Source organism: Nycticebus coucang, chromosome 19 (genome assembly GCF_027406575.1).
Source record: "Nycticebus coucang isolate mNycCou1 chromosome 19, mNycCou1.pri, whole genome shotgun sequence".
In the NCBI taxonomy this organism is placed as follows: Eukaryota; Metazoa; Chordata; class Mammalia; order Primates; family Lorisidae; genus Nycticebus; species Nycticebus coucang.
In genome coordinates, this window is record NC_069798.1 from 2,336,608 (window position 1) to 2,354,786 (window position 18,179).

General features: G+C 36.0%; 1 protein-coding gene across 3 annotated transcripts in view; it reads left to right on the forward strand.

The window, feature by feature from the left end:
• Positions 1-18,179, forward strand: part of PIEZO2 (piezo type mechanosensitive ion channel component 2) — a 459,894-nt gene that overhangs the window by 319,820 nt on the left and 121,895 nt on the right. For all 3 annotated transcript variants that reach the window (XM_053571827.1, XM_053571828.1, XM_053571829.1), the window contains exons 14-17: positions 8,839-8,962; positions 10,444-10,718; positions 13,656-13,804; positions 16,346-16,519. In XM_053571827.1, coding sequence (XP_053427802.1) covers positions 8,839-8,962; positions 10,444-10,718; positions 13,656-13,804; positions 16,346-16,519 — 722 coding nt within the window. The remainder of the gene's footprint in view (positions 1-8,838; positions 8,963-10,443; positions 10,719-13,655; positions 13,805-16,345; positions 16,520-18,179) is intronic.

The window sequence follows — 18,179 nt, forward strand, 5'->3', positions numbered from 1 at the left end:
CCACCATCACCCATGCCACTCTGAGCAGATCATGAGCTCCTCATCCACTCGGTGCGCAAGCACTACAGATGGCATTTGAGAGAGCCACCACACCAGGCTATTTATAACACAGGAATCAGTCTTTGCCACCAAACAGACCCAGAAGAGAAGCCAAGTGGCCCTACTCTGCATACAACAGAGTCACATCTTCAAGAAAGCAGTTCTTCTCCATTGAAAATGAGAAAGAAGCTACTGTTTCTCCAGATGTGCAGAAATCAGCGTAAAGATACAGAAAGCATGAAAAAGCAAGGTATGATGACACCTGAAAGAAACACAATAATTCTCTAGCAATTCTCTACCCCAACCCCCACCTCAAAATCCCAGATAAAGAAGGGAAAACTCTGAGTTTTAAGGAAGCTCAATAAGATGCAACAGAAATAAGAAAATCATTACAAAAATATCAGAACAAGATACGAACAAGAAATTTATCAAGGAGTTAGATAACTTACAAAAAGCCTAACAGAAAATGTGGAAATGAAAAATTCTTTAAAAGAAGTACAAAATATATTTGAAAGATATAACAATAGACTAGACCAAGCAGAAGAAAGAATCTCATAACATGAAGATAGGTATTTTGAATTAATCCAGTCAGAAAAAAATAATGAAAAATGAGAAAAGAATGAACAAGGATTTTAAAGCATACAGGACTACATAAACCAACCAAACTTACAAATTATTAGTATTCTAAAGGGGAAGAGAAATTAAAAAGTTTAGATGACCTTTTTAAGAAAATGATTGACAAAAATGTCTAAAGTCTAGCAAGAGACATGAAGACACTAGAGATCCAACTATCCCCAGGCAAATACATTACACATGGACTTTATTGTACCATATGAGTCATTAGACTAAAGTTGATGTGAAAAAAAGAATTTTAAAATCAACAAGAGAAAAATGTTTAGTCACATATAAAAGAAACTCATGAGACTAACAGGAAACTTCTCAGCAGAAGCCTCATGAGCCAGAAGAAAATGGCATGAGATTTTCAAAGTCCTGAGAGGAAAAAAAAAAAAATTGCCAGTAAAGAATTTTAATATTCACCAATATTGAGCTTCATATACTAAAGAGAAATAAACTCTTTCCCACACAAGCAAACACTGAGGGAATTCATCACCTCTAGATCTGCCCTATGAAAAATGCTTAAAGATGCCCTAAATATAGAAATAAAAAGTTTGTATTTGTCATCATAAAATCAAAGGAAAGTATAAAAGTCATAGGCTACATAAAACAATCACACAAGGGAAGAGAAAGAAATCAAATGACAACACAGCAGAATTTCACCAAATCACAAAGAGAAAGACAAAGAAAGAATTTATAAAACTACACAGCAATTAACAATATGGCATCAATCATACTTCACATATTAGTATTACCCTTGAATGTAATAGATGAAATGCTCCACTTAAAAGATATAGGCTGGTAGAATGGATAAAAATACATAATTCAACTATGTGCTATCTACAGAAAACTCACCTTAACGCGTAAGAACACAAACAGACTGAAAGTAAAGGAAAAGATACGTCACACAAACAGAAACCAAAAGTGACCAGAGTAGCTACATTCATATCAGATGAAATAGACTTTAAATTAAAAACCATAAAAAAGACAAAGTCATTGTATAGTGAGTGATAAAGGAATCAATTCATTTAGAGGATATAGTAATTCTAAATATACATCAGAGCACCCAGAGTCATAAAACAAATATTGCTAGACAAAAAGAGATGGATATCAATTTAATAATTTGGGGGGACTTCAACACCCCACTCATAGTCCTAGACAGATCATTGACAGACAATCAGGAAAGAAACATTGGACTTAAATCGGACTTTAAACTGAATGTACTTAACAGACTTAATAGAATTTATAAAACATTGTACCCAACAACTGCAGAATATACATTCTTTTCTTCAGCACATAGAACATTCTCCAAGATAGACCATATATTAGGCCACAAAACAAGCCACTACAAATATAAAAAAATCAAAATCATATCAAGTATTTCTCAGACTGTAGTGGAATAAAAATAGAAACCGATATCAACGGGAACTGCAAAAATCATATAAATACATGGAAATTAAACACCATGCTTTTGAAATCATTGGATCAATGAAGAAATGCAAATGGAAATTAAAAAAAGATTTACAATGAATGAAAATGGGAACACAACGTACTAAGATTTTTGAGATACAGAAAAAGCAGTGCTAAGAGGTGCGCGTTAAATTAGAAATATCGCAAATTAACAACCTTACGTTATACCACAAGAACATAGAAAAACAAGAACAAACCATACCAATGTTAGCAGAAGAAAAGCAATAACAAGGATCAAAAAAATAAATAAAATAGAGACCAAAAAGTTTCAAAGAATCAGTGAAATAAAACTTGACTAGTTCTTCACAAAGATAGACAGAAATGATAAACAGCTAGCTAGGCTGACTAAGAAGATAGCAGAGCCAAATAATACAAAATTAGAAATGAAAAAGAAGACATTACAATGGATACCACAGAAATACACATGATCAACAAAGATTATTATCAACAACTATATGCTCACTAACTAGAAAACCTAGAGGAAATGGATAAATTCTTAAAAGCATACAACCTTCCCAGATTGGACCAGAAAGAAATGGAACCCTTGAGCTATATATTTTATTGTTTGGGATTAATTGAGAGTCAAAGAATTAGGTTACACTGATTGCATTTGTTACGTAAAGTCCTTCTTATAATTGTGCCCCGCTCCCAAGAGGTGTGCCATACACCTGTCTCCCCTCTCCCCTTTTGAGTTAATACTGAGTAGCAAGATTGAATCAGTAATAAAAGGTCTCTCACCAAAAAATAAATAAATAAATAAATAAACAGATGCCCAGGACCAGAGTAGAATTCTACCAAACGTGCAAAAAGACCTCTTGAAACTGATCCATAAAATTGAGGAGTAGGGAATTTTCCCTAACTCATTTATAAGGTCACTATCACATTGATATAAATAAGAAAAGACCATAGACAAATACCCTGTTGAACATAGACACAAAAAAACTGAACACAATACTAGCAAATTGAATGCAGCACTAAAAAAGACTACACCATGACCAAGTGGGTTTTATACCAGAGAGGCAAGGATGCTTCAACTATGCAAATCAACAAGTGTGATACATCCCATAAACAGAATTAAGGGCAAAAACCATACGATCATTTCAATAGACTCAGAAAATTCAGTATCCCTTATGATAAAAACCCTTAACGGACTAGGTGTAGAGGGTACATACCTCAAAATAATAAGGCCGTATACAACAAAGCCACAGCCAACACCATACTGAACAGGGAAAAGTTGAAAACATTCTCTCTAAAAGCTGAAGCAACACAAAGATGCCAACTTTCACCACTCCTATTCAACATAATACTACAAGTCCTAACAGAGCAATTGGACAAGAAAAAGAAAAAACAGGCATACAAATTAGAAAAGAATAAATCAGACTATCCCTATTAACTTATATATGATCTTATAACCTATAACGCTAAAGACTCCACAAAAAAACTCTTAGATTTGATGAATGAAATCAGGATAGTTTCAGGATACAAAATCAATGTACAAAAATAAATATGTTACCAGAATTTCTTCTTCAGTAGGTCCTTGGTCTCAGGGATTTGAAGAATGAAACCACGGACCACAGATCAGTGGTAAGATAGGATTTTATTAGATAGAAGGGAATACAAAAAGCACCAAAGCTTTCAGCAAAGGGGAAGATCCAAGTTGGAAATTTCCTTGGGTCCTTTGTCTAGGGGTATATATTGTCTGAAGAACTACATTTTGGCTAGGATTTGGTAGGTGGAAAATATCCTTTCAAAGTTGAAGGCAGACCCTCCCCTGGGGCAAGGTTATTAGGTCTTTGCAGTTTTTGTATCAGGGAAAGGATTAGGGTGTATTCCCTACTCACACCCCCAAAAAGTCTCAGGCTGCTTTGTTCATGATCTTGTGTGGCCTGGAAATGGGGGTCTGATTTCTGATCTCACCTTGGCCTAGAGAATAGGTGAATTCCTGTCTACCCCTGGATGGGGGAATCATGTGTCAATCCTCCCTCTCCAAATATAAGCTCTACCTATAACCCTAAACACTTCACAAAAAACTCTTAGATTAGATGAATGAAATCAGGATAGTTTAAGGATACAAAATCAATGTACAAAAATCAGTAATGTTGGCCGGGCACAGTGGCTTATGCCTATAATCCTAGCTCTCAGGGAGGCCAAGGTGGGTGGATTGCCTGAGCTCACAGGTTCAAGACCAGCCTGAGCAAGAGCGAGACCCTGTCTAAAAAATCAGCCAGGTATTGTGGCAGATGCCTGTAGTCCCAGCTACTCAGGAGGCTGAGGCAAGAGAATTGCTTGAGCCCAAGAATTTGAGTTTGCTGTGAGCTGTGAAACCACAGCACTCTACTGAGGGCCACAAAGTGAGACTCTGTCTCAAAAAAAAAAAAAAAATCAGTAATGTTTCTATATACTAGTATTGATCAAATGGAGATCCAAATGAAGAAGTCAGTCTCACAACAGCTACAAAAAAAAATACACCTAGGAATATATTTAACAAAGAGGCAGAAGAACTCCTCTTTCTCTGAAAGAAATTGTAAATGATACAAACAAATTGTAAATGATACAATTGTAAATGATACAAAGAAATTGTAAATGGAAAAATACCTCATGCTCATGGAACAGAAGACTTAATATTGATAAAATGACCATATTCCCAAAGCAGTTTACCAATTCAGTGCTATCCATATCATCCACCGACATCATTTGTCACATAATCAGCAAAGGCAATCCTAAAACTCATATGGAAACAAGAAAAGAACCTGAATAGTCAGCAATCCTAAGCAAAAGAACAAATATGAAGGCATCATATTACATGACTTCAAATTATACTACAAGTCTATAGTAACCAAAAAAGGATGGTACTGGTATAAAAATAAACAGATCAATGGAGCAGAGTGGAGAACCCAGAAATTAAGCCACATGTCTACAGTCAACTGATCTTTGACAAAGTCGACTAGAAAATATACTGCGGAAAGAACATCCTTCTCTTTCCTTTTTTAAATTGCAGATTAATGTGAGGGTATAAACAATGATGGTATAATGTTTGTTAGGTAGAGTCCCTCCTGTAGTTGTGTCCTCACCCAAGATACATGCCATATACCTGTACGCTGTGCCCATTAAGTAGGAGCACATCAGTTTCCCTCCTCCTCCCCTCTCCCCGCCTTTCCCCAACTTGAATTTAATTGAGTTTTTCTCTTGTGTGGGCATGTATTAGATCATCTACTGGCTCTGCATTAGTATTGCGTACATTGGATACTTGCTTTTCTATTCTTATGATACTTCACTAAGAAGAATGTGTTTGAACAGCAAAAAAATGTAAAGTCTCCATCCATGATATACCCCATTTGTTAATCCATTCCCGTATTGATGGGCATTTCGGTTGTTTCTACATCTTGGGCATTGTAAATTGAGCTGTGATAAACAATCTAGTGCAAATGTCCTTATGATAAGATTTTTTTTTCCTTCTGAATAGATAGATGCCTAGAATGGGACTGCAGGATCAAGCAAAAGGTCTATTTTGAGTTCTTTGAGGATTCTCCATATTTCTTTCCAAAGAGGCTGTATTAGTTTGCAGTCCCACCAGCAGTATTAAAGTGTTCCCTCTCTCCACATCCACATCAACATCTGTACCTTCAGGACTTTTTGATGGCGGCTATTCTCGCTGAGGTTAGGTGATACCTCAGGTTGATTTTGATTTGCATTTCTCTGATGATTAGGTATGATGAGCATTTTTTCATGTTTGTTGGCTGTTTGTTTGTCTTCCTCAGAGAAGGCTTCATTCATGTCTCTTGCCCTTTGACAGATGGGACCGTTTGCTCTTTTTTTATTGATTAATTTGAGTTATCTGTAGATTCTAGTTATCAACTCTGTCAAATATATAACATACAAACATCTTTTCCTATTTTGAAGGTTTTCTATTTGGTTTAATTGCTGTGTCTTTAGATATGCAGGAGCTTTTCAGTTTAATTAAGTCTCTTTTGTTTATTTTTGTTGTTGCTGCAATTGCCACTGAAGTCTTCTTCATAAAATCTTTCCCCAGGCCACCATCATCAAGAGTTTCTCCCACACTTTCCTTTTAGGAGTTTTATTGTTCCATGTGTTAGATTTAAATCTTTTATCCATCTTGAGTCAGTTTTTGTACATGTTGAAAGGTGCGGGTCTAGTTTCAGTCTTTTACATGTGGTTGTTCAGTTCTTCCAGCACCATTTACTGAATCAGGATTCTTTTCACCAGTGAATGCTTTTGTTTGGTTTATCAAAGATCAGATGGCAAAAGAGACTGGTTTCATCTCTTGGTTTTTTATTCTGTTGCATATGTCTATGTCTCTATTTTTATGCCAGTACCGTGCTGTTTTAATCACTGTGGACTTGAAATATAACTTGAGGTCTGATAGAATTATGCCTCTGGAGTTGTTTTTATTACTAAGAATTGCCTTGGCTATACAAGCTTTCTTTGGGTTCTATACAAAATGAAGTACTATTTTTTTCCAGTTCTTCCAATTATGATGTTGGTGCTTTAATGGGGATTGCACTGAATCTGTAGATTGCTTTAGGTAATATAGACATTTTAACAATGTTGATTCTTCCCAGCCAAGAGCATGGTATGTTCTTCCATTTGTTAATGTCTTCTGCTGTTTCTCTTTTTAGGATTTCATAATTCTTTTTGTAGAGATCCTTCACTCTTTTTTAGGTATATTCCTATGTATTTCATTTTCTTTGAAACTACTATGATTGGAATTGAGGACACTCTTTTCAATAAATGGTGCTGAGATAATTGGATTGTTACATGCAGAAAAATGAAACTGGACGTCTCTCTCGGTCTCTCACCATATGCAAAAATTAATTCAAGATGTATTAAGGACTTAAGTGTAAGACCTAAAACTATAAAAATACTAAAAGTAAGCCTAGTAAAAACTCTCCTGGACTTTGGTCTAGGCAAGTATTCATGACTTAGACTTCAAAAGCACAGGCATTAACAACAAAAATAAATAAATGAGACTTGAATTAAACTAAAAAGTTTCTGCACAGAAAATGAAATAAGTAAACAGACAATCTTCAGTATGGGAAGAAATATTTGCAAAATATGCATCTAACAGGATACTAAAATCCAGAATTTACAAGGAATTCAGACAACTCAACAATAACAACAAAAGCAATCCAATTAAAACATGGACAAAGGACATGAATAGACATTTTTCAAAAGAAGATGTATACTTGGCCAAACTTAGGGGAAAATGTTCAACATCACTAGTCATCAAAGAAATGCAAATTAAAACCACAGTGAGATACCATCTTAAACCAGTAAGAATGACTGTTATTAAAAAGACAAAAAATAGGCTGGGTGTGGTGGCTCACACCTATCATCCTAGCACTGTGGGAGGTAAGGTGGGAGGATTACTTGAGCTCAGTGTTCCAGACCAGCCTGAGCAAGAACAAGACCCTGTTTAGTGAGATACTGTGGCAAGCACCTGTAGTCTCAGCTACTTAGGAGGCTGAAGCAGAAGGATCACTTAAACCCAGGACTTTGAGTTGCTGTGAGCTAAACTAATACCATGGCACTCTAGTCATACACTTGGCAGCAGTGTATGACTCTTATTTCAAAAATAGATACAAACAAAATAAAAGACTGTTAGTAAAGATGTAGGAGAAAAGAAAATGCCTATATACTGTTGGTGGTGATGTAAGTTAGTAGAACGTCTATGGAAATAGTTTGGAGATTTTTCAAAGATGTAAAAATAGAATTACCATTTGATCCAACAGTCCCACTACTGGGTATCTACCCAAAGAGAAAGAAATCATTATATCAAAAAGAGTCTTGCACTTGTATGTTTATCTCAGCCCTATTCACAATAGCAAAGATATGGAATTAACCTAAGTGTTCATCAACACATGATTGGATAAAGAAAATATGATATGTATATATACACATACATATTGGAATACTATTCAGCCATAAAAAGAATGAAATCAGCTGGGAACGATGACTCACACCTATAATCTCAGCATTTTGGGAAGCTAAGGCTAGAGGTTGACTTGAGGCCAGGAGTTCAATACCAGCCTGGGCAACATAGTGAGAACTTGTCTCTACAAAATGAAAAACATTAGCCAGGCATTATTCCACATGCCTGCTACTTGGGAGGCTGAGGCAGAAAGATCTCTTGAGTCCAGGAGTTTGAAGTTGTAGTGAGCTATGATGATACCTCTACACTCTAGCCTGGGCAACATAGCAAGACCATGTCTTTATTGAAATTTAAAGAAGAGATGAAATTATTTCTTTTGCAGCAGTGTGGATGGAATTGGAGGCCATTATCTTAAGTGAAAACAACTCAGAAACAGAAGGACAAATAGCACATGTTCTTCACTTGCAAACGGGAGCTAAATAATGTGTACACATGAACACAGAGTGTAGAGACCTGGGATGGTGATGGGGTGGGAGGGAGGGGGGTGGTGAGAAATTACTTAATGGTTACAATGTAAATCATTTGGGTGATAGGTACCCTAAAAGCCCAGACTTCACTGCTATACGATATAGCCATGTAGTAAAATTACACTGGTAGCCAATACATTTATACCAAAAAAAGCAGTGAATTTCAGCTCCAGTCAAGCGAGTATCTTAGTTCTTATCTCTTAGTGTGCTCCTGCTGATGTGTAGAGAAGACATATTTGTTGAAATGTGTTATACTTCTAATGCTTAATTCTTGTTTTTCTACTTCTCTACTTTCAGATTCTTTTCACTATTACTTTTTGGCTACTTCTGAGGCAGCACCTCACAGAGCAAAAAGCTCTTCAAGAAAAGGAAGCCCTTTTATCTGAAGTCAAAATTGGAAGTCAGGAAAATGAAGAAAAAGGTAAATTAGTGTGTATAGTGTGTTACTGGAAATTTTTATGCTTACCAAAATTATGGAAAAGAACCTCAAAATAGGAAACCGCTATGCTTCAGATTTGATGGAAACAGAATGTGAACTTGGAGCAATAAATAATATCACTATAACATGTGACTTTTAATCTACATGGGGAGTTCACAAGGGGATTTTACAGATGTGCCATTTGATCCTTACAGAAGTGGTTCCCAAAGGAAGAACAGATAGAAACTCAGAAAAACTGAATGATTTCTCCAAGGTCATGCTTTTAATAAATATTGGGGCCAAGAAACAGACACAGATCTTTTAAATTCAACTCCTCTCATTTCCTAAAAACAATGTATTACAAAGTAAAAAGTAAATGATATTGTTATCACCTATATAGTTTTAGACCTTCTGTGTAAGTAAAATAGGAACAGTCTGCTCCCTAGCTCCCTAGATACACCAATAAATGTGTTTAAAGTTTATAGAAAGGATTGCAGATTATTACTGAGGTTAAGCAGTATTATCTTTGAAAAGGAGGCTATAATGTCTGCAGAAACGTGGCTAGTAACCTTAAGATTGAACTTGTAATCATAAGAAAACCAACACAGATTAACTTAGTTTTTTAATATGGTTTTTTATTTAGACCTAACCATTAGGTTACTTTTTGGCAGGAAAAATCTGTCTGTAAGATTGAAGTCTTCCCTATATGAGTTTAGATGTCTCTGTCCAACAGAGTAGTTAAATTAACTACTTAATTTTGGCAGAGAATGGTAATTTGAGATCAACAGATGTTCTTATTCGTCACTTCATGTTCACTCCCCTCACTCCGAATCTGCTGGTTATTTGAATAAATTATTCAAATTTGTTCAAAACATTATTTTGAAATAATTATTCAAATCCAAGCATTTGTTACCCAGAAATGAGTCCAATATATTAGCATCTTTTAAAGCAAGACAAAATAAGTTTTCAATTTCAATGCATAAAATTGTTTTAAACTTAAATTACAACGACTCTTTAAACTTAATTTAAATTATATTTGGCTTTAACTCTTAGACTTTTATTTAAAAGCATGCTTTTTGGTTAATATTGTTAGCATTCATGACATTTACTAAAGTACTAGTCAGATTGTCCAAAACCATGAAACAATTAGAATTTGAAATTGATATAATTATTTTGATTTGTGCTACTAACGCCTGTGTTTTTTCTAGATCCTGCAGTACTTAAAGCTATCATTGGATGTTGGAAATGAAAAAGATAGTTTAAAAAGATCAGTGTAAAGATACTATAGTAACAATTTTTATTATGGTTATGAAAATTAACTATCAATTTACTTTTGAATGTTGCCTTATTTTTTAGAACAGTCTAAAATCATTTAAATCATGGAATAACTCATAAAATACATGTTTCTGCAGATATCTCACACACAGTCAAAGAGTGGATCTAGTAGCCAGCTCAGTATAATGGCTCAGTTTTCTATTTTGAAGATGAGGCACTTCAAGACATCCAAGCATTAGAGCCCAGAGTGAAGGAGGAAGAAGAAGAAGCCCAGGATGAGCAGCAAGAGAGAAGGATGGAGGAGGAGGAAGAAGATGATCAGGACATCATGAAAGTGCTGGGCAACTTGGTGGTGGCCATGTTCATCAAGTACTGGATCTACGTCTGTGGGGGCATGTTCTTCTTTGTCAGCTTCGAGGGTAAAATTGTAATGTATAAAATCATCTACATGGTGCTGTTCCTTTTCTGCGTGGCCTTGTATCAGGTAGGTAAACAATCATCCTGTATTTTTTAATTCTCACATCTGTCACAGCAGCATCTGTGAGCTACCTTTGCAGAGATTCTAAATTACTATCATCCCATGAAAATATCATATAAAGTGGTGAGATTCAAACATGACATCCTAAGAATCCTAAAATGGGAAATGATACTCTTCGATTTGTTTACTTATTTAAAAAGTTTAGGTTCTTCCAGCCAAAATGAGAGGCTAATTAAGGACACAACCTCCTTTACCATAGCTTCAAAAAAATTAAATGGCTAGGAATATACCTAACAAAAGAGGTGAAGGACCTCTATAAAGAAAATTATGAAACCCTAAGAAAAGAAATAGCAGAGAATATTAACAAATGGAAGAACATACCATGCTCATGGCTGGAAATAATCAACATTGTTAAAATGTCTGTATTTCCCCAAGCAATCTACGGATTCAATGCCGTCTCTATTAAAATACCAACATAGTACGTCCGAGATTTGGAAAAAATAATTCTTCATTTTGCATGGAACCAGGAAAAAAAACACAAAAAACAGTATAGCTAAAGTAGTTCTTAGTAGTAAAAACAAAGTTGGGGGCATCAGCATACTAGACATTAGGCTGTACCACAAGGCCATAGTGGTCAAAACAGCATGGTACTGGCACAAAATTAGAGACCTAGACATGTGGAATTAAACAGAAAGTCAGGAAATGAAACTAACATCTTATAGCCACCTAATCATTGGTAAACCAAACAAGAACATACACTGGTGTATGTTCAATAAATGGTGCTGGGACAACTGGATATTCGCATGTAAAAGACTGAAACTGGACCCACACTTTTTTCCACTCACAAAAATTGATTCAAGATAGATGAAAGACTTAAATTTAAGACATGAAATGATAAAAATCCTCAAAGAAACCATAGGAAAAACACTTGAAGATATTGGCCTGGAGAAAGACTTTATGAAGAAGACTTCCATGGCAATTGCAACAACAAAAATAAACAAATGGGACTTAAACTGAAAAGCTTCTGTACAGCCAAGGAGACAACAACCAAAGCAAACAGACAGCCTACACAATGGGAAAGGATATTTCCATATTTTGAATCAGACCAAAGCTTGACAACTAGGACCTATAGAGAACTCAAATGAATCCATATGAAAAATCCAGCAATCCCATATATCAATGGGCAAGAGAGATGAACAGAACCTTCTCTAAAGAAGACAGATGAATGGCTAACAAACACATGAAAAAATGTTCATCAGCCCTAATTATTAGAGAAATGTAAACCAAAACCACCCTGAGATATCCTGTAACCCAGTGAGAATGGCCCACATCACAAAATCTCAAAACTTCAGACACTAGTGTGGATGTGGAAAGAAGGGAACACTTTTACACTGCTGGTGGGACTGAAAACTAATACAACTTTTTTGGAAAGAAGTATGGAGAAACCTCAAAGAACTCAAACTAGACCTCCCATTTGATCCTGCAATCCCATTACTGGGCATCTACCCAGAAGAAAAAAAAAATCTTTTTACCATAAGGACACTTGCATAGACTATTTACTGCAGCTCAGTTTACAATTGCCAAAATGTGGAAACAGCCTAAGTGCCCCCCAATCCAGGAATGGATTAACAAGCTGTGGTATATGTACACCATGGAATACTATTCAGCCATTAAAAATAATAGAGACTTTACATCCTTTGTATTAACCCGGATGGAAGTGGAAGACATTATTCTTAGTAAAGCATCACAAGAATGGAGAAGCAAGAATCCTATGTACTCAATTCTCATATGAGGACAGTCGATGACCTAGTACATGGTGGGGGTTGGGGGAAGAGGAGAGCAGAGAGAGGGAAGGAGGGAGGAAGGTGGGAGGTCATGGTGTGTGACCACCTCTTGAGGGTTGGATACAATTATAAGAGGAACTTTACCTAACAAATGCAGTCAATGTAACCTGGTTCTTTGTATCCTCAATGAATCCCCAACAATTAAAAAAAAAAAATTAAATTCTTTAAAAGTCAGGGGAAAAGTTTATAAGTTTTTCAAAAATTCTCGATCAAAAAAGAAATGTATAAAATTAGATTATATTTTTGAATAGTAATCAGAAGCAGTGACTAGATAATATAAAATAGTACAAGATTCCCAGATAACTTACATTTCAGGCTTTGGAATTAGAAGATTGTATGTGTATGTGTGTTTGAGTGTTCATGTGTGTGTTAGGCATGTGTATATAGATATATATGTATAATGACTTGACTACTTTAGTATTTCATTAATTAAAATTTATAAACTGTTATATAAAATGAGTTGGCCTTCCTACAAATTCAGTTTAACTAGTGATAAAGAGAACTCAATGATAGAAACATGTGCAACAGTAAAATATCAAAATATCCTTGCAGGTAGCTAACAAAACAAGTAAGTACAAAAACACAAGCATGTAATTTGTGAAGATAAAAAGATCTCCCAAAAATCAATGAACTTTTTAATACTTTCAAAATTCAGCATAGATGTTCTCTAATGAGTATCCAAAGCTTATACTAAAAAGAAATGTCCTCTCTGTGGTTGTTTCACATTTTTTTCATGTAATATTGCTTTGAATTTCAAAATTGATGTAGTCTTCTCTCAATAATAACTACAGTGACAGCAGCCCCTACCTGACTATTCACTAGATCGATAGTATGCTAGGAACCTTGTAAGTATTAATTTCATCCTCATAACAACTCTGCGAAGTAGGAACTTAACAGAGAAGAAAACTGAAGCTCAGTAAGTCCAGCAACTTGCCCAGGGACACAGCAACCATGCCTGGAACTGGGATCCTAACCCAGACCCATTCAACCATGCTAGGAACAAAATATACAAAACTGAAAATGAATGAAATAGACTCATTTTCAAACATTTCTGTGTATAATTACTTGTCTTGCTTGTTTTTCAATGTCTGATCCACAGGTGCACTATGAATGGTGGAGGAGAATTCTAAAATATTTTTGGATGTCAGTGGTTATTTACACTATGCTGGTGCTCATCTTTATATATACATATCAGTTTGAAAACTTCCCTGGCCTGTGGCAAAATATGACCGGGCTGAAAAAGGAAAAGTAAGCAATTTCGGTGTATGATGGGTTGTGAAAATGACAGACAGGATGGAGACTGGGGGCAGCTCCTATGGCTCAAAGGAGTAGGACGCCGGCCCCATACACGGGAGGTGGTGGGTTCAAACCCAGCCCCAGCCAAAAACTGCAAGAAAAAAAAATAGAAAAGAAAACAGGATGGAGACTGGAATGCATGTTGTTCAAAACATCTTAAGGAAGATTTTAGGAAAATATAATGCCGCGAGTGTCTCTAAGTTCCTTGAGAAGAGCATTTATAACTTAGTCATCTCTGTGTTCCCTCTGCCTAGTCCTGAGCTTGGAACATAATAGGTACTCCATGAATATTAACTGAAAACTGAATTTTTAACCCCATTTTAATGAAATGACATTTTCTAATGTAAGTTCCATGTGAAAACATCCCTGGTTATTGTACTTTCTGCTGTCCAAATTGGAGCTCAGCTCTCTAGTTCATAAGTGGTTCATAGACTCATAACACAAAGCAGCAGACTTTCCCCATTTGTGTTGCTGAGGCTTAGATTCTGAGGAGTGGTTAGTGCCAGAGGGTGAGAAATTTCTGTCTGTGCTGGTGAGCTCTTGATGAAGAGAGAGTTTTTCCAGGGTATGTTACAGATAGTACTCTTCCTTTTCTAGTTTGCTTCTATAAGCTTCTGACATTAGTTTAGAAATCCAACTGGCTTTATAAAAGAACTTTTTTTTTTTTTATTGTTGGGGATTCATTGAGGGTACAATAAGCCAGGTTATACTGATTGCAATTGTTAGGTAAAGTCCCTCTTGCAATCATGTCTTGCCCCCATAAAGTGTGACACACACCAAGGCCCCACCCCCCTCCCTCCGTCCCTCTTTCTGCTCCCCCCCCATAACCTTAATTGTCATTAATTGTCCTCATATCAAAATTGAGTACATAGGATTCATGCTTCTCCATTCTTGTGATGCTTTACTAAGAATAATGTCTTCCACGTCCATCCAGGTTAATACGAAGGATGTAAAGTCTCCATTTTTTTTAATGGCTGAAATAAAAATAAAAAAAAATAAGAAAGCTGTAACCTAATTATAACCTCAGAATATGGAGAAAAGGAGGGGAGGAGAGGGGGAAGGATGGGTGGAGGGAGGGTAATTGGTGGGACCACACCTACGGTGCATCTTACAAGGGTACATGTGACACTTACTAAATGTAAAAAATAAAAATAAAAAATAAAAGTTCTTTAAAAGGAAAAAAGAAAAAAAGAAATCCAACTGGCATTGGGCATTGAGCTGATATATTAAAGAGAATGGGCAAAGAGTCCAAAGGAAAGAATCACCACGTAGCTATAGGAGCCATTCAACAAATGTTGACTGAATGCTTTGCATATGCGCCTGACACTGTTTTATGCCTGGGATACAACAGGAACTGAGACAGAGTCTAAGCCCTGTGGAGTTACAAAGGAAACAAAGGTGAAAACTACTTAACGTAAGATAATTACAAAATGCAACAGGTCTGTAAAAGAAATTACAGGTTGCAATAGCAGTGATCCTGTGAGAATGGCATCTTCACCCAGAATAGTTGGTGTTGGAGATGGATAACAGAAGCCACTAGATCGGTGGTCTCAACTTTCCTAATGCCGCAACCCTTTAATACAGTTCCTCATGTTGTGGTGACCCCCAACCATAAAATTATTTTTGTTGCTACTTCGTAACTGTAATTTTGCTACTGTTATGAATCATAATGTAAATATCTGATATGCAGGATGGTCTTAGGTGACCCCTGTGAAAGGGTTGTTCAACCTCCAAAGGGGCTACGACCCACAGGTTGACAACCACTGCGCTAGATTCAAGAGGTGCATAGGAAGCTGAAGGAAATATGAATGAATGAGATGTGAAGGGAGAGAATCAAGGAGATGTGACTTCTCAGTCTTACACAGGTTAGACAGTTGTACCATTTATTGGTCAGAGAAGAGGTGAGTGGTGAAGATCTTTGTTAAGGAAAGTAGTGAGATCAAGAATACTGTTTTGAAAATGTTGAATATGATATAACTGTGAAACAGCCAATTTCTTGTAGAATTAGGGTTTGAGATTCCATGGGAGGAGGCTGTGCTGTAGATGTACATTTGCATTCTTGGCATAAAGTTGGTTTATAAATCCATGGTATTAAATGAGATCACCTAGAGGGAAAGTAGAGCTGCAGAAGAAATCAAAACTGAATCCTGGGGATACTTCGGCCTCTCGAGGTCCAACAGAAAAGGATGAAATTATGGCAGAGCTACAAACCAAGAAAGTGTGATGCTATTGAGACCTAGTTTATTCCAAAAAGGGATTCAAGGTTGAATTAAATAAAGCTGGAAAAGTAGTCATTGAATTTGGCAATGTTCAAGTTGTTCTTGACTACTGCAAAAGCAAGTTAGTTGTCTTGGTGGAAATGAAAACCAAACTGGAATGTATGGGAGAGGGGAATGCAATAAAAGATACAGCCACCAGGAGCGTAAGACTGTGCCTTAGTCTACAACGAAGAGACTATGTCTTCATTGTTTTTTATTTTGTTTTGTTTTATAGGCTTGAGGATCTTGGCTTAAAGCAGTTTACTGTGGCTGAACTGTTCACCCGCATATTCATCCCAACCTCCTTCCTGCTGGTGTGCATTTTACATCTGCACTATTTCCATGACCGGTTCCTTGAACTCACAGACCTCAATTCCATTCCCAACAAAGAAGACAACACCGTCTACAGGTGAGTGAATAAAAGCAATATATACCTTTAGGAGGCGGCCTTGAAACCATACCTTAGGTTGGCTATCTTGTGAAAAGCAAATTATCTAACTCAGAGTTTCAACCTTGAACTTTCCGTGAGTATCAACTTGTGAGTGAAAACAAAAAGAGAAAAAATGTGTAATATTTGATGACATTCTCTGAAATAGTTGGTAGTGACTTATGACTAATTAATGTAAAATGACTTACACTTTTGTGAGTGGATTCTGAATAGCTGTCCAGACTGAATGTTTTAGAGTGAGGGATGTGGATGTCCACTTACAGAATCTGGCTAATCTACAGGATGAGTGTTTGATTACAATGATAACCAGTACAGAAGTCCTGTGAGGTCATACCAAAAGACGATGGGCAGAATTTTGGAAATGAAGAATCTTGGCTAAAAGGACAGAACCTTCAATTGACTAGTCAGTAGAATAATATTTAAGCTTTTAACAACTTGCAATAAAATAAACTGTTTATAAGTAACAGATGGGATATCGCTTTTTCTGCCCTTGTTTGTTCAAGCCACAAAGGATTATCACAGATCTTTGCAAATGTTCCATCACAGGGAAATTACAAGCATTCTTCTAACGAATGCTAACAATGGTTTTCCCCTCTGCCTCTCATGTAGCCCGATTCAGTTCTTGGAAAAACGTTTGTTGAGCAACTGAGGGAGCAAAGGAATGTAGTGAGAGGAGTAGAGAGGCCACAGTTAAAAATCCCCCTTAACTCTTTGATTCAAGGGAAAAAAATAAGTATATCAGGAGAAGAAGAATTAGCATTTCATGGTACACATTTCATAAAATAATGAACTTCCAGTTTTCTGCTGTAGTAGGGACTAGGATTATGGATAACTTCAAAACACTTTTATTTGATGATGAAAAAACATACTATAATCTTTTATTTATGATCAGCAGATTTATTTTCCTGGTTGTGTTTTGTTTAAGATTACATTTAGTTTTCATTCTGATATTGCACACAACTGTCAGTATGTCGGTAACTATCAACCAATAGAACCAAAAGGTTTCAACCAGTCATCATTTCCTGTGCTATCTTGCCACCATAGACATGCAGGCTCAGCTAAAACCTGTATCTCCTCCCAGTGTCCTAGCAGGGAGGAGAGTGTGGGTAGGGTGAGTGACTTATCCTCTCTATAAATTTACTCCTACTTCCTTCCCTAATAATCAAACATTCAGAAAAATCAAATAGTTATTAGAAGTTTGGGGACCCATAGGAAGTATTATTCGTAGACATATTTGCTGGTAAGGAAAATCACCCTCAGTTTAACAGTTTACAAAGACAATGCCTGTATATAAAAGTGAGAGCTGTCAGAAACACCGCTGTGTGAAATAAAAGAGAAGTGAAAGTTCTTAATAGTTAGAAAAATGATTATTTGATAATTCTTTTGACAATGCTTATGATTCCTATGGATAGAACGAAGTATTTGACCATTTAACTATAACCCTTACCAGTATTTTCAAAATTCATATTTGATAATAAAGAAAAGTCTAACCAGAGCAGATCTCTATATTTGTGAAAGGAGTAATTGCTAATGACACCTCCTTAAAATTTTTTTTCATCAAAATTCTTTTGAAAATATTCTTTTCTTTCATATTCATTGTCTTTCCATTAAAAATTCTTCC